The sequence below is a fragment of the Thamnophis sirtalis genome, unplaced genomic scaffold (assembly GCF_051295495.1).
Source record: "Thamnophis sirtalis isolate CommonGarterSnake01/CBP01778 unplaced genomic scaffold, rThaSir2_p1.2 scaffold_2, whole genome shotgun sequence".
Lineage (NCBI taxonomy): Eukaryota > Metazoa > Chordata > Lepidosauria > Squamata > Natricidae > Thamnophis > Thamnophis sirtalis.
Genome location: NW_028261382.1, coordinates 36104320 through 36131060, shown reverse-complemented (window position 1 = coordinate 36131060; position 26741 = coordinate 36104320). Strand labels below are relative to the sequence as shown.

General features: G+C 46.4%; 1 protein-coding gene across 1 annotated transcript in view; it reads right to left on the bottom strand.

Annotated features, from left to right (window-relative positions):
* Window positions 1-26741, bottom strand: part of NIBAN2 (niban apoptosis regulator 2) — a 64767-nt gene that overhangs the window by 14234 nt on the left and 23792 nt on the right. The window contains exons 2-8 of the mRNA XM_087704792.1: window positions 22010-22140; window positions 15474-15602; window positions 14467-14572; window positions 13503-13670; window positions 7362-7477; window positions 6010-6114; window positions 72-234 (exon numbers count right to left, since the gene is read on the bottom strand). Of these exons, the coding sequence (XP_087560918.1) occupies window positions 72-234; window positions 6010-6114; window positions 7362-7477; window positions 13503-13670; window positions 14467-14572; window positions 15474-15602; window positions 22010-22140 (918 nt within the window). The remainder of the gene's footprint in view (window positions 1-71; window positions 235-6009; window positions 6115-7361; window positions 7478-13502; window positions 13671-14466; window positions 14573-15473; window positions 15603-22009; window positions 22141-26741) is intronic.

Genomic DNA, 26741 nt, shown 5'->3' with positions numbered 1-26741 from the left:
TCAACTGGATGTAGATATTGCATGGCTGAAAAATCCACCATCAGCGGCCAAAATCCGCTGCTTTAACTCACCCCGGATTTTGTTGCCCAAATGTTCCTTGGACTGGATGATCTGATCCATATCTGTCCGGATGATGCTCCTCATTTCAGGGATCTGAAGTTCACATTTGGCCACTAAGGAGTCGTAATGGGCTGTTGCCTGGTCACACACCATCCGATACACGGCGTCTGAGATCTACCAGAAAAAGGGAACGGTTGATGGTTGTCAAAAAAAAAAGTAGATTGGCCAACCCAAACGGGGGAACTTTGTGACTCTTTTTTGGGGAGGGAGGAAGATCTAGCAACACACAACAAAGAATGCAATGAAGGAAACAAAAATGGTGACTTATTCATCAGACGAACTAAATAAATAAAGGAAGATTTGTTACAAACTGTACATTCCACGTTTATATTTATTCTATAGAAAGGCAGTCCTGTTCTTCAGCCTGGAATAAGCCACAGGTTATAAAAATATCAGGAAGGAAGGAAGGAAGGAAGACGGGAGGGAGGGAAGGAGGAAGGAAGGAGACAGAAATGAGAGAAGGAAGAAAGGAAGGAGGAGATATGAATGAGAGAAGGAAGGAAGAAGACAGGAATGAGAGAAGGAAGGGAGGGAGCGAAGGAAGGAGAGAAATAAGAGAAGGATGGAGGGAAGGAAGGAGGGAGATGTGAATGAGAGAAGAAAGAAAGGAAGGGATATGGGAGAAGGAAAGGAAGGAGGGAGGGATGAAAGGAAATAAAGAGGAATGAGAAAAGGAAGGAAATATGAATGAGAGAAGGAAAAGAGGGGAGGGAGGAGGGAAGCAGCGAAGGAAGGAAAGGGAGAGGAATGACAGAAAGAAAGAGGGACACATGAATGAGAAGGAAGAAAGGAAGAGTTATAGGAGAAGGAAAGAAAGGAAGGAAGGTCAAGGCAAGCTTGTATTTTGAGTTGTATACAGCTATAGTTTTCGTCTTCACAGCTTTCTAAACTTTCAAGCAAACACCAGTTTTCATAGAAACACAGACATTAAAAAAAAAGTGAAATTTTCCAGGAAAGCCAGCTCAAAAGTCTTGCTTTTCTTGGCATTCCTGCAGGATCCACCCACCCACAGACAGCCTTGGCATATAATCTAGAAACATGTACAGTATAGTGTATATTATGGGAAGAAGTCCTGGGCAAGGAAATGGGCAAGTTTATAAACAGACAGGCTTTCTTTCATCGGCTGAGAGATATCTGTGCCCTGGAAGACAAAACTACAATGCATTCATCGAGCAACACACCAAGAGCTGAATATTTGCTTTTAAAAGTAGGATTCTGTGTTGGGAATTTTTTGCAATGGCTCACCTGGCAATACATATCTTGGTGTTTTTTTTAAAGGAATGCATTTAGTTTCCCTCCCCCCTCAACAAGGCTGGCATTTTGAGACAGAATTATCTTTCTAAAAGCTAAATATAGATGGAGATTGGACACCCTTAAAATGTTCTGACGGAGGCTTCCCAACAGCAAGAAGCAAACTCCTGGTTCCGACAAAAAACCCTTTTATTAATTGACTGTGAATTCTGCTCATTCACATCCAGCAAAGTCTTTCCAGGGAGGATTTACGCAGACCTTCTCTGGCTTGGAGAGCTGCCAGGCCGAGATCTGCAAAACTTGGCAAGGAGTCTCGGAGAGTCATGAACCAATGAAGTGAACTAATTGTCTCCTGCAAACTCCACTCCCCTTTCACTCCTCTTTTATTTTCCTCTGGAAGAGGCCATTCACCATCCACCTGTGGCCTTCTTCCCAAGTCGACTCCTGTTCTTTAGCTGTTCCCTTCATCTGGCAACTCTGCGCATGAGCACACTGGGAACAGGCTCCAGCTGTTCCTATGCCCCACTGATGTCTGACTCCAAAGGCAGCTGATAACTGGCATATGGCTCTGGCCCCCTCTCTGCTTCCGACACAGAGCCCTCATCTGAGCCTTCCCCAGACTCCAGGACTGGCCCATCTTCCTCCCCAAACTCCTCACTTTCCGACTCTGCTGCCAGCTCCACTGGCCACTGGAGGGCCACAACATTTAGCTATAAATTGAAACCCACAAAGCCTGCTTCTTGCTCCTTATCGTATTTTTCAAAGAAATTTCTTGGATGGCGCTTTTAGACCTCAAGGTGTCCCAGTAGGGAAACTGGTTGGAAGGTTAGGATTTATTTTAATTTCATACCTGGCACCGGCAGCCCAGATATTGATCAAATAAATATATCAAGGTGTGCCGGAGCAGGTGTTTGTTTTGGGAAAAGGCAGGGAGGGAAAAAGAAGAAGATTTTTTATGCTGAAATGAAGTCATGCCTAACGACACGCACAACAAAACAAAAAACAGAGACTCCTTGTTTTACCAAGTCAAAAATCTGCAGTGACATCAGTCTGCAAACATCTATCTATGTATATATCTATGTATGTATATGTCTGTATGTATGTATGCATCTCTCTCTCTATCATCTATCTATCATTTGTCCATCCATCCATCCATCCATCCATCATCTATTATCTATCTATCCATCCCTCTGTCTGTCTGTCTGTCTGTCTGTCTGTCTGTCTGTCTGTCTGTCTGTCTATCTATCTATCTATCTATCTATCTATCTATCTATCTATCTATCTATCTATCTATCTATCTCTACCTACCTACCTACCTACCTACCTACCTACCTACCTACCTACCTACCTACCTACCAACCAACCATCCATCCATCCATCCATCCATCCATCCATCCATCCATCCATCCATCCATCATCATCTATCCATCCATCCATCATCTATCTAATCTATGCGTCTGCCTGTCTGTCTGTCTGTCTCTCTCTTTCTCTGGCTCTCTCCCTCCCTCCCTACCCAGCCATCCACTCACGCATCTACGGTATCTACCTATCTACCTTTCTACCACCCTCCCATCCTGTCTGTCTATCTATCTATCTATCATCCATCATCATCTATCCATCCATCCATCCATCATCTATCTAATCTATGTGTCTGTCTGTCTGTCCATCTCTCTCTCTCTCCCTCCCTCTCTCCCTCCCTCCCCACCCACCCATAAGAGCCAAGGTGGCGCAGTGGTTAAATGCAGCACTGCAGGCTACTGCTAGATCAGCAGTTCAGCGGTTCAAATCCCACCGGCTCAGGGTTGACTCAGCCTTCCATCCTTCCGAGGTGGGTAAAATGAGGACCCAGATTGTTGGGGGCAATATGCTGACTCTCTGTAAACCGCTTAGAGAGGGCTGAAAGGCCTATGAAGCGGTATATAAGTCTACTGCTATTGCTATTGCTATCCACCCATCCATCTACGGTATCTACCTACCTACCTATCTACCACCCTCCCATCGTTCGTCTGTCTGTCTGTCTGTCTGTCTGTCTGTCTGTCTGTCTGTCTGTCTGTCTGTCTGTCTATCTATCTATCTATCTATCTATCTATCTATCTATCTACCTATCTATCTCTATCATCCATCCATCCATCCATCCATAAATCAATCTATCTCTATCATGTCTGTCCATCCCAAAAATTCATATTAAAAATCGAAATGAGAACAGGTCCAACTATGCGGGCGCAAGATTTCCGCACCACGATATTTCAAGGGTGGAAGAGATTTCCCGATAGTTCAGCAAAACTACGCCTTCCTCCCAGATGACTCCCTGCTTCTGGAATGCACAGCCCCTCCTGCCCAGGGTGGCCCAGCCCATGAGGGTGAGCAGTCAAGAGGACTAGTCACTTAGAAATGGGATGCAAAGGGACGAGGCTGGGTTTCCTGAACGTTGAGGAAGAGACCGAAATAATAACGTATTCTGTCTTCATTATTCCAACCTCTGGGCAAAACGATAAGTTTGTAAATGGAATAAACAATAGCAGTAATTTATCTCCGGCATATTTCATGCACCTGACATCATGCTAATTAATATTTAGAGCCGAATCATTTGCCTCTGGCAAACAGCACAGGGGAAGTCCCGGATTCCCACAATTCTGCCACGATTTTGTTCCCTGCCAATGTGAAAATGTCAGCAGCTGGGCACAAAGAGGGTGATTTTTCCCCTGGACTGGGCTTAACTCCAAGTTTTGCAAAAGTGCAAATGAACTTTAGAGAGAGAGAAAATCCTATGAGAGGGAAGAACACCCAAGCAAAGGGGCTGGAACCAAATGCCCCCCCCCCCCCCCCCCCGGTCATCACTGTGGCCACACGGAAGAAGCTGAACACCGAGAGAAGTTTGGGTGCAGCGTTAAAAACTTTAGGCTATAAGAACTATAGTTCTTTTTTAAGAACCACTCCTCATTTCCATACTAGATCCAATCTCTTCTCCCTTCTTCTTCTTCTTCTCTATCTTCTCCTTTTCCTTCTTTTTCTTATCTATCTTCACCTCCTTCTCCTTTTCCTTATGTCTTCTCCTCCTTCTCTGTCTTCCCCTTTTACCTTCTCCTTATCTATCTTCACTTTCTTATCACTCTTCTCCTTCTCCATCTTCTCCTTTCTCCTTACCTCTCTCCTTCTCTTTCTTTTTCTCGTTTTCCTCATCTTTTCCTCCTTCTCCACTTTGTCCTTCTCTACCTTCTCCCCATTTTCCTTCTCCTTATCTATTCCCTCTTCCTTCTCTTTCTTCTCCACCTTTTTCTCATTTTTTTTCTCTCTCTCCCCCCCTCCCTCCCTATCTATATCTCTTACTTATCTATCTCTGTCTATTTGTCTGTCTATCTCCATCTCTCTCTCATCTCTTTGTCTGTCTCTCTGTCTATCTCTGTCTGTCTCCATCCCTCCATCTCCCTCTCTCTCATCTACTGGTGTCTGTCTGTCTGTCTAACTATCTATCATCATCTATCTATCTCTATATCTATCTCTATATCTCTATATCTCTATCTATCTATCATCTATCTATCTATCATCTATCTATCTATCTATCTATCTATCTATCTATCTATCATCTATCTATCTATCTATCTATCTATCTATCTATCTATCTATCTATCTATCTATCTATCTATCTATCTATCTCTATATTTATCTGTCTGTTTGCCTGCCTGCCTGTCTATCTATCTATCATCTATCTTTCTATCTTTCTATCTTTCTATCTTTCTATCTTTCTATCTATCTATCTATCTATCTATCTATCTATCTATCTATCTATCTATCTATCATCTATCATCTATCTATCTATCTATCTATCTATCTATCTATCTATCTATCTATCTATCTAATCTATCTATCTATCTATCTATCTATCTATCTATCTATCTATCTATCTATCTATCTATCTATCTATCTATCTATCTATCTATCTATCTATCTTTCTATCTTTCTATCTATCATCTATCTAGAGCCAAGGTGGCGCAGTGGTTAAATGCAGCACTGCAGGCTACTGCTAGATCAGCAGTTCAGCGGTTCAAATCTCACCGGCTCAGGGTTGACTCAGCCTTCCATCCTTCCGAGGTGGGTAAAATGAGGACCCAGATTGTTGGGGGCAATATGATGACTCTCTGTAAACCGCTTAGAGAGGGCTGAAAGCCCTATGAAGCGGTATATAAGTCTACTGCTATTGCTATCTATCATCTATCTATCTATCTATCTATCATCTATCTATCTATCTATCTATCTATCTATCTATCTATCTATCTATCTATCTATCTATCATCTATCTCTATATTTATCTGTCTGTCTGCCTGTGTCTATCTATCTCTAGATCTATCTATCTATCTATCTATCTATCTGTCTGTCTGTCTGTCTGTCTGTCTGTCATCTATCTCTATATTTATCTGTCTGTCTGCCTGTGTCTATCTCTAGATCTATCTTATCTATCTATCTATCTATCTATCTATCTATCTATCTATCTATCTATCCATCCATCCATCTATCTCTGTCTCTCTCTCTCTCTCTCTCTCTATCGTATCCATCTCTCCATCCATTCATCAATCCATCTACTCCATTGAACCTTCTAGCAGCGACTTCCCCAAGCTTCTTGCCACGTAAGTTGCTCCCTACCTGAATCCATGCCCGTTGCTTCTCTTGCTCTTTGCCCTTCAGCCGGGGGCCAATCGTATTCTTCAGCTCAGGCAGGAGCTCCTCCATCACCAGGTTGCTCAAGATCTAGACAAGGAAAGGACCACAGCCTGTCAATCACAACCACGCCCCCATTTGCCTGCTGTTTCACAGACAACTCTCCCCTTCCTTGGTTTATTATTTCATTCCCCTCATCCCAAACTTTCTCACTTAGAAGGGAGTCAAATCTGGGAAATGAAAATGCAGAAGGCCCACAAGGCAAGGATTCTCCTCTCCCCACCCCTACCTCCCCTCTCTTTCCTTCCTTCCTTGCACCTTCCTTCCTTCCCTCCCTTCCTCATCTCCTTCCTTCCATCCTTCCTTCCTTCTATCTCTTTCCTTCCTTTCCTACTTTCTCCCTTCCTTCCTCATCTCCTTCCTTCCCCTTCTATCTCTTTTCTTCCTTTCCTTTCATACTTTCTATCTCCCTTCTTCCCTTCCCTTCCCTCCCTCCCCTTGCAGTGCCAAATGAGGTTCTCCCCCTCTGCTACATCCCTTCTTCCCTGGGGAGGACACGACTACTGTTTCCCAGGGAAGACTTTTGCCCAGGCCCCAACCGAGCCTCGAGGGTGGGTGTGCAGCCCAATAAAGAGGGTGGGATGAGAGAGGAGATGGCAAGCCTGAACCCACAAGCCTCTTGCTAACAACTTCCGCTCAAGTCATCCAACCGCCAAAGGCACCAAACTGCCAACGCACTCTTGTCGGCTCCACCGTTCCAACTGAACAAGGAACAAATTGGCCAGCAGTTCATCAATCCAAGCTTCCTTTTCCTAAGGACTTAAAATTATTCAAAACTGCAGTACATTTAAGCCGGAGGAGGGCTGCCAAGGGGGCTTTGGAAGCCAACCTGAAACCAGTGCTAGGATTGAAAAATGGTAGCAACCTGTTCTCTGCCCTGTTGCTGGGTGGGCGTGGCTATAGTGGGTGTGGCCTACTCAGGTGTTTTTGCCCTCCCCAGGCTCCGGAGGTTTTTCCCGAGCCTCCAGGAGGGTGAAAAAGGCTTCTCATCAGGCTCCAGATGCCCTCCGAAGGCCAGAAACTGGCCCATTTCCAGACTTCTGGGAGGCCCATTTTTTGCACTCCCGAAGCCTCCACGCAGGCCCTGTATTGGCACGATGAACGGGCTGCATGGAGACTCCTGGGAGGGTGGGGCGTGGCCAGCCGGTCCTTGCAATAACCAGTACGGCGAACCGGTTGCAAAATTAACATCCGGTTCGCCCCAACTGGTACAAACCGGCTGAATCCGACCTCTGCCTGAAATTCCGCGCTAAGGTCTTTCCAGATACATAACTCACCTGGGCTTCGTTGCCACAAAGCATGTCCCAGGTGCCGTATTGCTCCTTTGACTGGCGATACATCCGCACAGCGTCGGTGAATGCAGGAGCCTCGACTTTGGACTCTTCTGGAATTCCTGGAAGGAGCAAAGCAGAAACAGGCCATTAAAATTATTTCATTCCCCCCTTTTGAGACTCCTAAGAGAAGAATTCTGTGGACTGGGGATCCCAAATGATGAATTCAGAGACAGAGCTGAGAAGATTTTGGTGCAAAGATCACCCTCAAAACAACAAAGTCTACAATACCCATCTCTCCATTGACTCCTGAAGTGGTGGTGGTGGTGGTGGAGGAGGAGGAGGAAGAGAAAGAGGAGGAGAAAGGGGAAGTGTCAGCCCTGCAGCGGTTCCTTTAAGAATCTTTGGCCTGCCACACTCTCATTAATGGGGCGGGGGAATAGCAAGAGGTAGAATGTGTTGTTTTCAAAATAAAAAAAATTCCTTTCTAGAAGCTCAAGGTTATTCTTTGTCTCTGCACCTTTGCACCTGACCGGAAGAAGCTGGGTGGAGATGCCAGTGAGGAAGAAGAGGATTGGACCATGTGATGGATTTGTGGGTGTGGGGACAAGATCATGAACCTTAAACTGGGTGGAATCCCAGGAAGTTTCAGAATTGGGATTCCATAGCATGATGCCAATATGTCTATTTTATTAAATTGGAACTGTAAGGATAACTCTGCTTTGGACTCTGATTTAATTCTGCATGATATTTGGAACGCTGACAGGGAGGGGAGGAAGAGAAGAAGGGGAAGGAATAAGAGAGGAGGAGGAAAAGGAGGAAGAAAGGGGAGGAAGAGGAAGGGGGGAGAAAGAGAAGTAGGAGAAGGAAGAAGAGGAAGAGGAGGAGGAGAAGGAATGAGGAGGAAGAAGAGGAGGAGGTGGAGGAGGAGAAAGAGAAAGAGGAGAAGGAAGAAGGGGGAAGAAGGGGAGGAAGAGAAGAAGGGGAGGAGAAGGAGGAGAAGAAAAAAAATAGGAGATAAGATTTTCCATCCAAGCTGGGGGAAGAAAAAGCAAGAGAAAGTGACGAAGGAAAATGCTGGGAGAATGAATCAGAGAGGCGGCCAGCGTTTCTCTGCTTCAAGCTTTGCAAAATTGACTCCCCCGCGGGAAGGAAGGCGGCTTTCTCAACGGCATGACTGGGATTCCTTCTTTGTGATTCAAGGACTGGGGAACTGGAGAGGCAATGGAGAGATGGGTGGGTGGCTACTTTGGCCCAATCTCACCTTTCCCCCCTTTTCTTCTTTTTCTCCCTCCCTCCCTTCCTTCTCTTATCTTTCTTTTCCTTCCTTTCTTCCCTCTTTTCTTCCTTCCCTCTTTTGCTTTCTTTATACTCTCCCTTCTTCTCTTCCTTTCTTCCCTCTTTTTTTCCTCCCTCTTTCCTTTCTCATTTCTTTCTTTCCTTCCCCTCCTCCCCCTTTTCTTCCTCCTTCCTCTTTCTTCTCCTCCCTCCTCTTTCTTCCTTCCCTCTTTTCTTCCTCCCTCTCTCCTTTCTCCTTTCTTACCCTTCCTTCCCCCTTTTCTTCTTCCTTCCTTCCTCTCCTTTCTTCTCCTCCCTCCTCTTTCTTCCTTCCCTCTTTTCTTCCTCCCTCTCTCCTTTCCCCTTTCTTTCTTTCCTTCCCTTCCCTCCCCCTTTTCTTCCTCCTTCCTTCCCCTCCTTTCTTCTCCTCCCTCCTCTTCCTTCCTTTCCTCTTTTCTTCCTCTTTCCTTTCTCCCATCTTTTGCTTTCTTGATATCCTTCCTTCCACTTTCTTTATACCCTTCCTTCCTTCCCTCCTTCCCATCCATCTTCTCTCCCATACTCCTTCCCCCTGGTCGGAATAAAGTGAGCTGTTTTGGGAGTGAATGGTGGCTGAATCCAGCAAAGGACATTCAACGTCGCAGGAGCAAGAAGCGAAGAATCAGCAGGGAACCCAAAAGAACAAAACCAGAGATACAGTAAAGGCAGCAAGCAGCCGCTTTCAAATGCTGCTATAAAATACCACGCTGACAGCAAGCAAGAAGGCCCAGCCCAGCCAAAGGGAAAAGGGAAGCATGGGAGAGAGGCTGTGGCTGAGACAGACCCATAAATCCTCTTGGTTTTTAGCATCTCTGTTAATCACCCAAGCAAGAGACACGGACAGACCCACAAAAGGGAAAAAAATACAAGGAGAATCCCAGATGCTTGGAGCATCAAAACATATCCCCCCCCCCCCCCGCTTCCTTGGCTATGCAGGATGCATAGATCATATCTCCACAGAAAGTGGGGAAGGGGGAGGTAGAGACAACTGCTCTCAATGAGGCTTCCCGAGAGCATGAAGCCAACTCCTGGTCTCGACAAAAACCCCTTTTTATTAATTTCTTGTGAATTCTGCTCCTTCCCATCCAGCAAAGTCTTTCAAGGGAGGATTTATAGTCACCGATTCTCCCAGAAACTCCTGGAAGGAAAGGAGAAATTTCCTGACCAGGGAAAATCAATGAACCAGCGGAGACAGCTTTCCTCCTACACTGGAGGTTTTTAAGAAGAGAGTGGACAGGATGGCATAAGGTTTTCTCCTTGAGCAAGGAGGTTGGACTAGAAGACCTCCGAAGCATCCTTCCAACTCTTGCTATTCTATAATCCCAGATCAATGAATCAGCGGAATGGCTTCCATTCAGGAATTGTGGTTGCTCCATCATTAAAGACTTTTAAAGAAAAGATTGGACAGCCATTTGTCTGGAATGGTATAGGAGTTTCCTGCTTGACTAGAAGACCTCCAAGGTCCCTTCCAACTCTGTTATTCTGTTAAGGTCCAAGAGGTACAGTAGATTGTCCAGAATACTTGAGCTAGACTAGAAGATCTCCAAAGTCCCTTCCAACACTGTTATTCTGTTAAGGTCCAAGAGGTATAGTAGATTGTGCAGAATACTTGAGCTAGACTAGAAGACCTCCAAGATCCCTTCCAACTTCTGTTAAGATCCATTAAGATCCAAGAGGTACAGTAGATTGTCCAGAATACTTGAGCTAGACCAGAAGATCTCCAAAGTCCCTTCCAACACTGTTATTCTGTTAAGGTCCAAGAGGTATAGTAGATTGTGCAGAATACTTGAGCTAGACTATAAGACCTCCAAGATCCCTTCCAACTTCTGTTAAGATCCAAGAAGTACAGTAGATTGTCCAGAATACTTGAGCTAGACTAGAAGATCTCCAAAGTCCCTTCCAACTCTGTTATTCTGTTAAGGTCCAAGAGGTACAGTAGATTGTCCAGAATACTTGAGCTAGACTAGAAGATCTCCAAAGTCCCTTCCAACTCTGTTATTCTGTTAAGGTCCAAGAGGTACAGTTGGATTGTCTAGAATGTTTGAGCTAGACTAGAAGACCTCCAAGATCCCTTCCAAGGGTATCATTCTGTTATTCCTTCCATCTTTCCCAGCATCAGGGTCTTTTCCAAGGATTCCTCTCCTTACATTTGGTGGCCCAAATATTTGCGCTTCAAGCTTCGCTCTCTGTCCTTCCAAAGAAACAGTCAGGGTTGATTTCCTTTAGGATCAACTGATTGGATCTCCTTGCCGCCTGAAGGGGCTTTCAAGAGTCTTCTCCAACATCAAATTTTACCTCTCCAAAATTCCAGAGGGAGGTGGGGGGGGGGAGAGAGAGAGGAGAACAGGGCAGCTATTGTGAGCTGGATGGACAGGTTCTGTCCAGTCTGCAAATTTCAAGAGGGAGGTTCTGTTTAAGGAGCCAAGGAGGAGAATGATGGATCGCTTTTTATTGGCAGAACTGTTTTTAGAAGCTTTTCCTCCTGCACAGTGCATTCCAGAAGGGCCCCGGAGTGTGGGAAACCTGCCAAGCAGAGCAGGATGGGTGGAGCTCATCGGATGCAAAATGCCACCCTCTGCCAACGACACAGCTTCACCCAGAACAAGGCCAGGTTCCCAGCCTGCAAAGTGGAGTCCGGGCACCTTGAGGAGATCAACTTATTTTCCAAAGCACCTGAGGGCAGGAGAAGAAGCAATGGATGGAAACTAACCAAGGGGAGAGAAGCCACCTGGAACTAAGGAGACCTTGCCTGACAGCTAGGGCAATCCACCAGTGGAACGGCTTGCCTCCAGAAGTTGTGGGTGCTCTTTAAAGAAGAGACCGGACACTTGTAAATTGTAAAAGGTCTCTTCCTTGAGCAGGGGGTTGGACTAGAAGACTTCCAAGGTCCCTTCCATCTCCGTTATTCTGTCAAATGTAAGAATCCTTGACTGATGACACGCGAGAGAAGGAAAACAGGAGAGATGCTAGCTGTAGAGAATGGCAAGGCATCAAATCAGGGGTGGGATTCAGCCGGTTTGGGAAAAGGTCTCTTCCTTGAGCAGGGGGTTGGACTAGAAGACTTCCAAGGTCCCTTTCATCTCTGTTATTCTGTCAAATGTAAGAATCCTTGACTGATGACACGCGAGAGAAGGAAAACAGGAGAGATGCTAGCTGTAGAGAATGGCAAGGCATCAAATCAGGGGTGGGATTCAGCCGGTTCGGGAAAAGGTCTCTTCCTTGAGCAGGGGGTTGGACTAGAAGACTTCCAAGGTCCCTTTCATCTCTGTTATTCTGTCAAATGTAAGAATCCCTGATTGATGACATGCGAGAAAAGGAAAACAGGAGAGATGCTAGCTGTAGAGAATGGCAAGGCATCAAATCAGGGGTGGGATTCAGCCGGTTCGGGCGAAGCAGCAGTTCCCGTGAGCAGTTAGCCCCGCCTGCTTGCCCCTGCCCCTTTCCTGTCCTATATTTCTCTGTTTTTTTAGCTCAGCTGATTTGCGCAGCACAGCCGATCAGCTGTTTTACTCGCTGGCGCTGACATGGAAGGCAAGTTTTTCAAGCTGAAAACGGGCAGCGGTCGAACACTGCCTCTGCGCGCACACTGTGCGTGTCTTCGCGCTCACCTAATCCGTGGTTAAACCGGTTGCATCCCACCGCTGCATCAAATGGGTTGGAGAGTGGAGTTGAGAAACTAAAACTCTCTCTCCACAATCTCAGGTTGACGGTGCAGCAAAGCCATGAGATCAACCTGACAAGCCCAAGGCCACAGTTGGAGCTGACAGATGGAGGAGGCATCTCACGCTAAGCGAATCGTGCCTGGAACAGTTTATAAACAGGATATAGCAGCTATTTATTTTCCCAAGGATGGAGATTCCAGATTTCCTTCTGGAATTACAAAGGTACAATCCAGCCATCAATTCTAATTCTATCAAAGGGAGCCTCTTTTGTGCCAATTCCTATTTTTAGATTTCCTTCTCCAAACAGCCTGGAAATCCATCTCATCAATTTGGGCCTACTGTAGCAATAGCAGTAGCCCCTTAAGACTTATATACCGCTTCGCAGGGCTTTCCAGCCCTCTCTAAGCGGTTTACAGAGTCAGCCTTTCTTTCTTTCCTTCCTCCCTCCCTCCTTCCTCCCTTCCAACTTTGACTTATATGCTGCTTCACAGTGCTTTACAGCCCTCTCTAAGCGGTTTACAGAGTCAGGCTCCTTCCTTCCTTCCTTCTTTCCCACTTAAGACTTATATACCTGTTCATAGTGCTTTTACAGCCCTCTGTAAGCGGTTTACAGAGCCAGCCTCTTGCCCCCAACAATCTGCGTCCTCATTTTACCCACCTCGAAGGAAGGCTGAGTCAACCTTGAGCCTGGTGAGATTCAATTTGGCAGAGTTGGCCTGCCATACTGCATTTTAACCACTGCACATCATGGAAGGAAGGAAGGAAGGAAGGAAGGAAGGAAGGAAGGAAGGAAGGAAGGAAGGAAAGGAAGAGCAATAGCCCTTAGACTTATATTCCATTTTGCAGTGCTTTTACAGCCCTCTCTAAGCAGTTTACAGAGTCAGCCTCTTTCCCCCAACAATCTGGGTCCTCATTTTACTGACCTCAGAAAGATGAAAGGCTGAGTCAACCTTGAGCCAGTCAGGATCAAACTCCTGGCAGTCGGCAGAATCATCCCGCAATACTGCATTCTAACCACTGCATTTCCATGGCAAGGAAGGAAGGAGAAAAGAGGGAGAGAAAAAAGAAATGGAGGGAGAAAAGAAGAAAAGGGGGTGGGGGAAGGACGCAATAGCTTCAAAGGGAGGAGGAGAACACCCATCCACAAATGGTATCCCGTCAAACACACCGTTGTTGCAGTGTCGCACACAATCTTGAAAAATGGCCTTCCACTTCTCCTGCTCCTTGCCAGTCATCACACAAAAGTAATAATGGCGGGCGTAAGGGTGCCAAAGGATGATGGGGAACTGGGTGGGACACTTGATGATGGAAGCGTGGCTCGACTTGGATGGAGAACCTGGAGGGGAAACAACAACGACAACAACAATGACACGGACACTTTTCCAATTTTGTGCAAATACAATTCTAGCTGCAGCTATGACATGAATAAAATCCAATATACATCTTCTTTACTATATGAGTTTGTGGTAGAAATCCCCAACAAGAATAATCCTGGTTTAAAGCCAGTATGTTGTTGTATCATCTTCTCCAACTATATACAAATTTTTGTCCAATTATTTTTTTTAACCTATGGATGAGAACGTGATTAAGAAAATATTGGAATGTGCAGAAATGAATAGATTAACATTTGCAATTAAAGAGAAGGGAGAATCTGACTGTTATGGTACATGGGAGTTATCAATGGTTAGAGAAGAAATATGAAAATTAGAAATGAGAGCAGAGGAGTGAAATAGGGAAATTGCAGTAATAAAATTAAATAAGTCAAGAAAGGGATTGTTATAATAGTGTGGTAAAGGTTCCCCTCACGCATATGTGCTAGTCGTTCCTGACTCTAGGAGGCGGTGCTCATCTCCGTTTCAAAGGCCAAAGACCCAGCACTGTCCGAAGACGTCTCCGTGGTCATGTGGCCAGCATGACTAAACACCGAAGACCTACGGAACACTGTTACCTTCCCACCTATTTTTCTACTTGCATTTTTGTAGTTTCCAGGATGGCCCCACGGGCCAGATTTAAGCACCCTGTGGGCCAGATCAGCTTTGAGTTTGACACCGCTATCCTAAACTAAAAATCAGCCTTATTTGTTAAATGTCACTATCCTGCATCCGAGCTGGGATACACCAAGTAGAACTCACCGGTTAAGTTATTGCCGATCAGTTCCAAATATTGGTCCAGGGAGGTGAGGATCTTGTAGCCAGCACTGTTGATGAGAATTCGAGGCTGTAGACCTCTTTCATAGGCCTAGAGAGGGGAACATATAAGCATATGATGAAATTAAAAGAGGCTTTCTCCTGGGGAGGGAAGCTATGGCAAATCTAGACAGCATCCTAAAAAGCAGAGACATGACCCTGTCAACACAAGGGTGGATAGTTACGGTGATGGTTGTCCCATTTGCAAAGGATGGCTGTGAAGGTTGGACCATAAGGAAGGCTGACTGCCAAAGAATGGAGGCCTTTGAACTCTGGTGCTGGAGAAGACTCCTGCATTGAGTCCCTTGGACTGCAAGGCCATCCAACTGGTCAGTCCTAGAGGAGATCAACCCTGACTGCTCTTTAGAAGGTCAGAGGAAACTCAAATCCTTTGGCCACCTAATGAGAAGGAAGAAAGACTCCCTGGAGAAGAACCTAATGCTGCAAACGATGGAGGGCAAGAGAAGAAGGGGACAGCAGAGAATGAGGTGGCTGGATGGAGTCCCGAAGCAATAGGTGTAAGTTCAAATGGACTCCAGAGGATGGCAGAGGACAGGAAGGCCTGGAGGAATGTTGTCCATGGGGTCGCAATGGATCGGATATAACTCCGCAACTAACAACAACAAAACATATAATTTTCATGCGGTCAACATTCCTGCCACTAATGGCCTCCCCACCAAAGCTATCATACTAATGATCTCCCCTACAGCTAACATACTTTGTGGAACTTCGTCTAGATGTTCAAAGCAATTATGTCCAAAACCAGCTACTAATTTCCCGGCTGTTGGAAAATTCCTTTGCAAGTCTTCGTTTTCAGCGCCTTTGGCAAATTTACAATATTTCCTACCGGTATTATAGATCTCTTCGGTCTATCATAGCTTCCCCGCACTTCCTCAGAGGCATAATAGTAATGAAAAATGAGTATTTCTCCTAAGGCCACAGCAGAATCTCACCAGTTTGTTCTCGTACAGCACCAGACCGTAATTCAGGGGTACGACGCTGAAACGGTTCCTCCATTTTTTGTTCTCTTCTATGTATTGGAAGAGGTTGCCCGAGAAGATGATCCGGTCTTCCAGAGGTATCTAGACATAGACAGGGAAGAAGAAACGCTGTGAGCTGGAGAGGACATTCTCTTGGACACTTTTGAATGACTTTGGGCGATCTTGGCACACTCAGAGCTGAGGTGGCGCAGTAGTTAAATGCAGCACTGCAGGCTACTTCAGCTGACTGCAGTTCGGCTGTTCAAATTTCACCGGCTTAGGGTTGACTCAGCCTTCCATCCCTCCGAGATGGTAAAACGAGGACCCGGATTGTTGCTGGGGGGCGATATGCTGACTCTGTAAACCACTTAGAGAGGGCTGAAAGCCCTATGAAGCAGTATATAAGTCTAACTGCTATTGCTATTGCTATTGCTACTACAAGCAGTGCTTTGATTCTTTTTTTTTTTTAAAAAAATTTATTTATTTTTACAAACATATCAATGCATAAATAGCATGGCAACTGAATGTCATACAGCCTAATACCAAAACAATTCTAATAGCATTAGTCATAGCCAGTGGTGGAATTCAAATAATTTAACAACCAGTTTTCTGCCCTAATGATTTCTTCCAACAACTAGTTCACCAAACTTCTCAGAAGGCTAACAACCGGTTCTCCCGAAGTGGTGCGAACTGATCATGAGTTATTTACTTTCAACCAACTTGTATATTTCTAATAGTAATACGTGTTTATCTAAAGTTGTAACCTGTCATTATTCCATGCTTTCCCTTATTATTGCTCTTGTTTCATTACATAAAAATGTATACACTAATGTTCCCCTTTTTTTCTCGTTTCTCTCTCTTATTCTAGCTTTTAATCATGTCATCCTTTGTTAAAACAAACATTTTCTTTCTATCCTACCTAACTTCTAATCATGTCACCTACCTACAAGAGCGAGAGAGAGAGAGGGAGGGAGAAGAGGAGGAGGAGGAAGAGGAGAAAATCTTAACAATACCAAAATGTAAAATTATCTATCCATCATCTCTTGCCCGCTTCAGTACTTTAATTGCTATGCTTTTTTTTTTCTTTTTGACTTGTCTCCCATATTTCTCTCTAGCATTTTTATCTCTTTCTACGTCTCCTTTTTGGCTGTTCAATCTGAGTATTTCTGAGTCCTTGATTCTTGAACACTCAAGTTTAGCAACTGTTCGAAGTTACCACAGTGCTGGAAAAAGTAATTTACGGCTGGTTGCCATGTTTAAGAGAGCTGCAACATCCCTGTGGCCACTTGACTGTGATTCGGACACTTGGCAATCGTTTCACATTTACGACAGTCGTGTCATCCTGAGGTTATGTTGGCCAGCTTCCCAGCTGGCTCCTGACAAGCAACATCAGCAGGGAATAGAATAAACTTCATCATCACTTTGAATGTTGGCATGCATTAAAAATGAAATTTCGTTGCATGCAGCTCTCAAAAGCATCACATAACATGAAGAAGAAGATAGAAGTCAGATAGAAGTTAGCAAGGAAGGTCACAAGTCACTTGATGTCTCAGTGAGCGACTGCATTGCTTAGCGGCAAATCTTCTAGTCCCTATTGTGGTCGTACGTTGAAGAGAACCTGTATAGAGACGCATAATCCTTTTCTTTTTTTAAAAAAAAAGTTGCCTTTTTGATGCCCTTTGTAATGTTCCACATTTATTTTGGGTTTGGTTTATTTTAAACGAATCTATTTTGAGGTATCAACCTTTGCCTAGGGGCGTAACATGCTGTTTTTAAACGCCTTCCTATTGATACCACCAAAGAAATCCAGACTGTGACTTCCACGACTTAAAAAGGCAATTTAAACATTGAAGCCACCAACGGGGAAGAAATGTAACTAACAAAAGCCAAAAGTAAGGAAGTTGTGTTGAGAAAGGGGGGAGGGTGAGGGGGATGGAGCCAAAATCCGAATGATCGGCAAATATTGGGACAGCTCAAAGATCACAAAAATGGTCAAGTGTGCTCAAAAATATCATTGTCCAGTTTGGGGGGGGGAAGTGGGAGAATCTCAAATGTTTGCGGAGTTTCATCAGTCCTGGGACGGCTTAATAAGCAGATTAGAAATAAATGAACAACAGCCAGAGCCCTCAAAATATACTGCTTTATATTGCTTTTACAGCCCTCTCTAAGCGGTTTACAGAGTCAGCCTCTTGCCCCCAACAACCTGGGTCCTCATTTTACGGACCTCGGAAGGACGGAAGGCTGAGTCACCCATGAGCCTGGTGAGATTTGAACTTGGCAGAGTTAGCCTGCAATACTGTATTCTAACCACTGCACACTAGGGATGGATGGAAGGAAAGAAGAATAGCAATAGCACTTAGACTTATATACTGCTTCACAGTGCTTTCCAGCCCTCTCTAAGCAGTTTACAGAGTCAGCCTCTTGCCCCCAACAATCTGGGTCCTCATTTTACCCACCTTGGAAGGACAGAAGGTTGATTCAACCTTGAGCTGGTCAGGATTGAACTCCTGACTGTAGGCAGAATTAGCCTGCAGTACTGCATTCTAACTACTGGGAGGGAAGGAAGGAAGGAGCCCTTAGACATACATTACTTCACAGTGCTTTACACCCTCTCAAAGTGGTTTACAGAGTCAGCCTATTGCCCTCCAACAATCTGGGTCCTCAACCTGGAGCCTGGTGAGATTCAAACTGCCAAACTGCAGGCAGCCGGCAATCAGCAGAAGTAGCCTGCAGTACCGCATTCTAACCACTGCGCCACCGCGGCTAAATCGGTGGTACGGGAAGGGAAGGGGCCATACGAGTGGCGGCCCAGTTCTGAATAGACCAAGGCCCGGTAGTGACTTTGGGACCGCGATTGAAAACTTCTATTTTGGAGCGATGTTTTGTTTGGCCTGTCTTCCCCCGAGGGGCTGGTTGTCCGGATACAATGGGGCTAGAAAACGGAGCATCCCTCCTGATTAAAAACTCAGGGCAGATGGAATCCCGCACACCCGTCTGCATCTGGGCGTCTCCTGGTCCATGGCAGACAGGCTGAGTTGCAATTAAGCACTTAGCCTGTTTACATTTGCAAGAAAGAGCAAAGATCAGCTGGGGAGAATAATCACCGCCTCTGTTATTTTTTCCTTCCTTTTTAATTTTTTTGGGGAGAGAAAGGGGGGGGGCGGCGGGAAACGAACCGGCCGACAATACAAACAACGGAACAGCCAAGTCTGCTTGGCCGGCTCTAATTTCAACTGGGCCCAGGCGCGCGCAAGACAACCTCCTGTGCCGTGGCTGAAGGAGCCAGCCTTACTTACGCCTAGAATGCCTTGAACCCAGTTCCCTTGATCGTGAGAAAAAGTGGATGGGGTGGCCAATGTAAGAACCAGTTTGGTTTAGGGGTTAAGGCACCAGGCTAGAAACCAGGAGACGGCGAGTTCTAGTCTCACCTTAGCCATGAAAAAACCCACTGGGTGATTTTGGGTTAATCCCCAGGAGACAGTGAGTTCTAGTGCTACCTCAGGTATGAAAGCCATCTGGCTGACTTTGCGGTGATTTCTAATACCACCCCAGACACAGAAGTAGGTTGGCTGACTCCAGTCACCAGGAGACAGTGAGTTCTAGTCCCGCCTTAGCCATGAAAACCCACTGGATGACTTTGGGCCAATCGTCAGGAGGTACAGTGAGTTTTAGTCCTCTTCTTAGCCATGTAAGCTCACGGGTGACTTTGGAGCAATCACCAGGAGACGGTGAATTCTAGCACCACCTCAGGTATGAAAATAGGTTGGGTAACATTGGGCCAATCACCAGGAGACAGCGAGTTCCTTAGCCATGAAAGCTCACTGGTAACTTTGGGTCAATGCCCAGGAGACGGTGAGTTCTAGCACCACCTCAGACATGAAAGTAAGTTGAGTGACTTTGGACCAATCACCAGGAGATGGTGAGTCCTAGTCCCGCCTTAGCCATGATAGACAGCTGGGTGACTTCAGGCCAGTCCCTCTCTCTCAGCCAGTCCGCCTCACAGGGTTGTTGTCACGGGGGAAAATACAAGAAGGAGAAATGTGCGTTGGGTATGTCCACCATTTCAAATTATTTGTACAAATAATAAAGGCAGGATGCAAATAAACAAAAGGGGGAAATGAAATCTCAGGAAACCATTTCTGTTTTCTTGCAGAAAATTTTGTTCCCAGAGGTTCAGCCGGAGCGGAGCTAAACCTCAAGGTGTCGCCTCATTTACACCCCATCTCGCAATCAGCTCTAAAACAGAATTATAGCAATAGCAATAGCAGTTAGACGTATATACCGCTTCATAGGGCTTTCAGCCCTCTCTAAGCGGTTTACAGAGTCAGCATATCGCCCCCACAGTCTGGGTCCTCATTTCACCCACCTCGGAAGGATGGAAGGCTGAGTCAACCCTGAGCCGGTTAGATTAGAACCGCTGAACTGCAGATAACAGTCAGCTGAAGTGGCCTGCAGTACTGCACTCTAACCACTGCGCCACCTCGGCTCATCTTTATTATCGTCGAATTATTTTCACTCGTTAGCTGGGCTACCCCCAGGGATGGGCTGTTGGGGGGTTCGCAGGGGTTCGGGAGAACCTCCAGCTAAGATTCAGTTCAGAGAACTCCCAAACCCCACTCCTGGCTGGCCACGCCCACCCTACCCCTCCCAGGAGTCCCCACGTGGCCCGTTTTGGATGCAGGGAAGTGCAGGGCCTACGTGGAGGCTCAGAGAAGGCAAAAAAACAGGACTATCGGAAGTTCGGGAAGGGCAGAAATGGGATGTTTCCAGCCTCCGGAGCCTGGGGAGGCCGTTTTCGCCCTCCCGGAGGCTCTCTTTGAGCCTCCAGAGCCCAGGGAGGGCAAAAACTAGGCCACGCCCACCCAGCAACCCGGCAAATAACCCCTTGCTAAAATTTTTGAAGCCCACCGCTGGTTCCCCTAATACTGACCTGCGAGCCAACCAAAGGAGCAAAGTTTATCCGAAGCGCTGAACTATTCTAAAACACAGGTCAACTCTACCCAAACTCGACAAGGTTGTGTGAACGCTGCTGTTTTCAGCAACCCTGGTTAAGCCCTTCTTTCCCCCTTGCGTGTCTCTTCCACCCCTCCCTCTGATTTGCCTCCTGGCGACACATGTTCCTCCCCTCTGTGCCCTCACCCGCCCTGTGCTATCTTGCAGAAGACCCTAAGGATAATGTCTCTGATCGTTATCGGAAAGGCACGGTCGCCTCCCTCTTGTACGATAAAACTTGGGACACCTCCAAATCCTCCCTTCTCTGCCCAAGGACGTCCCTGAAGAATCTTCATGAAGAAGAAGAAGAACAACTAGATTTTTTTTGGAGGGGGGGGGAACAGCTTTAGAGCCTATTTCTCAACAAGTTGCTCGAGGTTGTGTCATGTCTGATATCAGTCCTGGAAGACATTTTGGGCGTTGGATCATCAGGCCTGCCACATTTAGTGCTGTGGGAAACCCGGAGGGGGGATTGTATGGAGCTGGGGAGTCATATAGTCAAAATCAGGGGTCCTTTCGGACCTCAGGGATCATTAAATTCATAATTTTAAATCCCGCGGACCACTAATAGGATCTGCCTAAGGACAGGCTGGGTGGGTGTGGCCAGATGGTCATGTGTCTGGGTGGGTGTGGCCAACTCGATGTCACTCACATCAAGGGGCGCCTCAACAACCTCTACTTGCCTCTCCCAACCCGTCCTCGCCTGCCCGCCCGGGCTCCTTAGGACCCCAACAGGAAGCAATTGCTGGAGCTAAGCAGCCCCCAGGAGAAAGAGTTGGCAAAACAGCTCAGTTCAAATTGGACCTGACCGAGAAGGAGGCTCAGCAGAAGCACCTCACTGAGGACTAGGAGCATAGGCTTTCCAAGCAGAGGGAAGACCTGAGGGAGTACAAGGCCAGGTGCTGGTGCCTGGAGGCTCAAAGGGATGAGATGGTCAACCAGTTCCAGGCCCTGATGCTGTCCCACTGGAATGAGGCCCTCCGGCTCTTCGCCACCAGCGGCTCTTCCCTCCAGCCTTCGCCCAAAGCCCCCCACCAGGAGGCCGAAGCAGACCCCAAGTCGGGATTTCTGCCCCCCTCCGACTCCCACAAAAAGACCCCAAAGGGGGAGACTCTCTGCAGCCACAAAATCATTCATTGCACCTATCCGCCCCAGGGGCCGTAGTTTGAGGACCCCGGATTTAGTGCCATATAAAAAATGCAAATAATTTTTCTCACGGACCACCAGTTGGTGACTGCTGGTCAAAATAATATTCCTTTCTCCGAGAGCCAAGGCCACTCTGCCCTGCACCCTTGAGGGGTGTGACTGGGAGGCATCTCCAGTTGGGACAGTGCATTGATTGGGATGGACATGTGGGCGCTGGGCAGGGACTCGGACTTTCATTTGGGTGGGAAAAACCTAGAAGCTTTCAGATTCGGGTTTTCCCAGAGGTGCCAATAGGACATCTGTAATAAAATGGAACTTTTGAGGAACCTCAACCCGCGGAGACTTGCTTGCAAGCCTGAAAACTGACTTACCTTGCGATGCAACAGCTGGGCTTGTGGAGCTGTTCCCCCTTCAATCTCAAAGCGGACGCTGTTAAACAGGGCGAGGCCATATTGCTCCTGGTAGAACTGGCTAAACTCCGTGAGGATCTTGTCTGTCTTCCCTGCAAAAAGAGAGGAAAACGTACATGAGAAGGGGCAGAAGTTGGAGGTCAATGTGTAAGTCACACACACACGCATCTAGTCAGCCTTGTCTGGAGTTGGAAGCCAAGCAAGCTCAGATTTGACCAGTAACTAAGATCTTCAATCAATCAATCGGAATAGAGCTGGAAAGGAACTTGGAGGTCTTCTAGCCCAACCCTCCTGCTCAAACAGGGAACCCTAAATCATTCCAGTCAAGTGGCTGTCCAGTCCCTTCTTAAACACTTCCAGTGATGAAGCACCCACAACTTCTGGTAGCAAGCAGTTCCACTGGTTAATTGTCCTCACTGTTAGGAAATTTCTCCTAAATTCCAGCTTGCTTCTCTCTTGGATCAGTTTCCATCCATTGTTTCTTGTTTTGCCTTCTGGTGCTTTGGAAAATAAGTTGAACCCATCTTCTTTGTGGCAACTTCTCAAATACGGGAACACTGCTATCATGTCCCCCCCGCATGTCTTTCTTTTCTCTTGACTAAAGGTAAGGGTTCCCCTCGTGCATATGTGCTAGTCGTTGCCAACTGTAGGGGGTGGTGCTCATCTCTGTTTCAAAGCTGAAGAGCCAGCGCTGTCCGAAGACGTATCCGTGGTCACGTGGCCGGCATGACTCAATGCTGAAGGCACACGGAACGCTGTTCCCTTCCCACCAAAGGTGGTTCCTATTTTTCTACTTGCATTTTTTAAACGTCCTTTCGAACTGCTAGGTTGGCAGAAGCTGGGACAAGTCATGGGAGCTCACTCCGTTACGCGGCGCCAGGGATTCGAACTAGCAAACTCCCGACCTTTCTGATCGACAAGCTCAGCATCTTAGCCACTGAGCCACTGTGTCCCTTCTTAGTCCTTTTTAGAACAGGCTAATATATATATAGTATATACTTTATTCTAACCACAGCCCTGCCTAGGAAACAATAATGCAACTCAATTGAGCATGGTTACCAAAGGCAAGAGTTACCCATTTCAACCAACTCCCTCTGGTTCTAAGCTAAGATTCCTGTTCTTACAAATGCAGGTGTGTTGGGATACCACAGATGCCAGTCGCCCCAGGCTACACAACAGGAAAGGACAACAGCTTCTTCTCTGGTAATACTGTAGTGCTAACCAGAGCATACAAAGCCTTTGCCAGACCAATCCTCGAATACAGCTCGTCTGCCTGGAGTCAACTCTGTATATGGGGCATTAATACGATCAAGGTATTTCCCGAGAAGAGTCCTCCGCTCCTTTGCTCACAATAGGATCCCTTACGCCACCAGGCTCGAAATTTTGGGCTTAAGACAACCTGGAACTACGCCGCCTTTGGTCGGACCTAACACAAAATTGTCTGCTACAACGTCCAACCTATCAACGACTACTTCAGCTTCAAACGCAATAACACACGGGCAAACAATCGATACAAACTCAAGGTCAACCGCTCCAAACTCGACTGCAGGAAATACGACTTCAGCCACAGAGTGGTCAACGCCTGGAATGCTCTACCTGACTCTGTTGTTACATCCTCAAACCCCCAAAACTTTATCCTAAGACTGTCTACCATGGACCTCCCCCCATTCCTAAGAGGTCCGTAAAGGGGGCGTGCACAAGTGCACCAGCGTGCCTTCCGTCTCTGTCCTCGTGTTCCTTTTTATCCGTATCCATTTCATGTATCCAAAATCATGTTTATGCTTATCCCCGTGACCCAAATACATGCTTGACGAAAGAAATAAAACCAATAAAAATAAAACAGATCTGGAATAGAGTCATTGATAAAAACAAAACCCACAGCTACAGAAGACGCAGAAGCTTCCCGGGGAAAGCTGCAGGGAGCCCAACCGGCTTGTTAACAGAATGCAGAAGGCAGACACTGTCGCTCACTCAGCTTTGTGCGATATTGCACAACCCGGTGGGAGGTTTCCTCTTAAGCAGGGCTGCCTGGGCAACAATGCAAGCTTGAAGGGGAGGGGGGGACGGACTCCCTGGGGCCTACCCCTCACTTCCCTATTCCCTAGTGGGAATTCCCCCCCTTCTTTACTGGTTTAAAAGGGAGTACCAGACAGGGAAAAGGAGTCAGCGTTTTCCTTACTAATTAGATGATTGAAATATTGCTTTTGTAATCTCCCTATCTGAGCAGAAGGGAATGTTGCAGAAATCCCAGGTGGAATGGAGTGGTTTTTGCATGTAGTCAAAAAGGGGCAAGTATACTGATAGAAGAGGAGATTTGTAGCCCAGCGTTGAGCTGCAAGGTCCTCGGTGCTCTCTGAGCTTGGTGGTTTTCTTGCAGGCGTTTCATTACCCCACTAGGTAATGTTATCAGTGCTAGAAAGGGGTTGGGATTTGTAGAGAAGAGGAGGACGATGACTGTGGGGGGTCCTTGGTGCTCTATTGGCTGTTTTCTTGCAGACATTTCATTATCCCACTAGGTAATATCATCAGTGCTAGAAGGGGATGGGGTTTGTGGAGAGGAGGAGGAAGAGGAGGAGGAGGAGGAGGAAGAAGAAGAAGGAGGAGGAGGAGGAGGAGGAGGAAGACGACTGTGGGGTCTGGGTGCTCTATTGGCTGTTTTCTTGCAGACATTTCACGACCCAACTAGCTAACGTCATCAGTGCTGGCTTTGCTCTTTCTCCCTTCTAGCGCTGATGATGTTACCTAGTTTGGTAATGAAACATTTGCACGGAAAACACCAAACTCAGAGAGCAGCAGAACCCTGCAGTCCTCCCCCCCCCCACTCTCCACTCCACTCCGTCCCTTGCAGCACTGATAATGTCACCTAGTTTGGTAATGAAATGTCTGCATGGAAACCACCAAGTTCAGAGAACATCAACTCCCCACAGTCCTCCTCCTCCTCAGTTTTGAGTTCGGAATGCGGCCTTCGCTCTTTCTCGTGGAGGGGGGGGCGGTTAGTGGTCACAGAAGGAGTGAGTAAGCTGGAATCTTCATGTCTGTGTGCGCCAGTGTTGCTTGCATTCAGGGTGCGCGATGTGTCTTCTCTAAATATTCTGAACTATACTAAACCCCCCACTCCCTTCTACTACTGATGATGTTACCTAGTTGGGTCACCAAACGTCTGGAAGCCCACAGAGCATCAAGGGACCCCCAGGTTAACCCTGAGCTACAAATATTCTCTTCTCTTGGGATGTAGTTTTCCTCCCCCCCCCCGTTTCTTCAGCAATGAGACGTTGGAAGTAAGAAGGGAAGGGGGCAGGAAAGCTGACACAGCCCCTTCCTCCAATCCAAAGGAGGAGCCCCCACCTCAAGATCCAAGGCAAATCAAGCTGCAAACTACGCCACTCTTTCTCCCCTGTTCTATCCCCAGGTAGGCCTCCAGACGCCTTTCAACACCTGGGAACTTGGCTAGCAGGTTTATCAAAGAGGGGAGGTCACCAATTGAAGGAGAAAAACAAGCACCATTTATTTTCCTTCCTGTTTTCCTTTTTCTTTCTCTGCTGCCTTCCTTCCTTATCTCCTTTGCCCCTCTTCCCCTCTTTTTTCTTTCTTTCTTCATTTCTTTCTCTTTCCTTCCTTCCTTTGTTTCTCCTGCTTTCTTTTTTTCCTTATCTCCTTTCACTTCCCTTTCTTTCTTTTTCCTTTCTTTCTTTCTCTTTCCTTCCTGTCTTTCTCTCTTGCTTTCCTTCCTTATCTCCTTTCCCTTTCTTTCATTCTCTTTTTTCTTTCTCTTTCCTTCCTGTCTTTCTTTCTCTCCTGCTTTCCTTCCTTATCTCCTTTCCCTTTCTCTTTCTTTCTTTCTTTCTTTCTTTCTTTCTTTCTCTTTCCTTGCTTCCTTCCTCTTTCTTTTCTTCCTTCCTTCCTTCCTTCCCTTCATCTGTCTCTCTCTCTCTGTCTGTCTTTTTCTCTCTCCTTTCTTTCTCTCTTCCCTCCCTCCCTCTCCCTCTCAAAAAAAACCCAGTCATGTGAAAATGAATGGACACTCTTTAAATAGATATGGAGACATTACCATGCCATCAGCTGATCTGGTAGAAAACAGCAAGATATGAAGGGGGAAAAAATGCTATCTATGGTAACTGACTGGTTGTTATAGATTAGAAGCCAGATTGAAGCAAAGTGGAGGAAAAACTCATTTTCCCCCAATCTCTATTAACCAGCCCTCAAAGGTTCCCCAAACAATATGCCATTTCCAAGAACTGTTCATCATACAAAAAAAAAATGCTCTTCCTCAAAACAAAACACGACTTATGTTTAAACTACGCTGGCATTTCCCCCCCAAGTCCCTAACCCAGGACTGGCAGGAGTGTAGAAAGGTTTCGTTTTTCTTTGAAGAATTAGCACCTCGCTGTGGGCCAAAGCTATAATCCTTCTTCTCAAAGGTTTCCAGCTAAACCAGATCAATGATTTTGCAATGTAGAAGAGACCGAGAGCCAATTTTTCGTAAGACGTATGAGAAGAGCAAAGGAGCCACTGGGTGGTTGATCTTCCCTCTTCCAGTTTCGAGAAGGATCTTCTTGGGCAAGGGAGATCTTTAAAAACAGGTCCAGAAATGGCTTAATTTCTGGATCTCCATAAATAAAATAGAGGTCGTTTCTGGATCTCCATAAATGAAATTGGTGAGGGAGGGAAGGAAGGAAAGAAGGAAGGAAGGAAA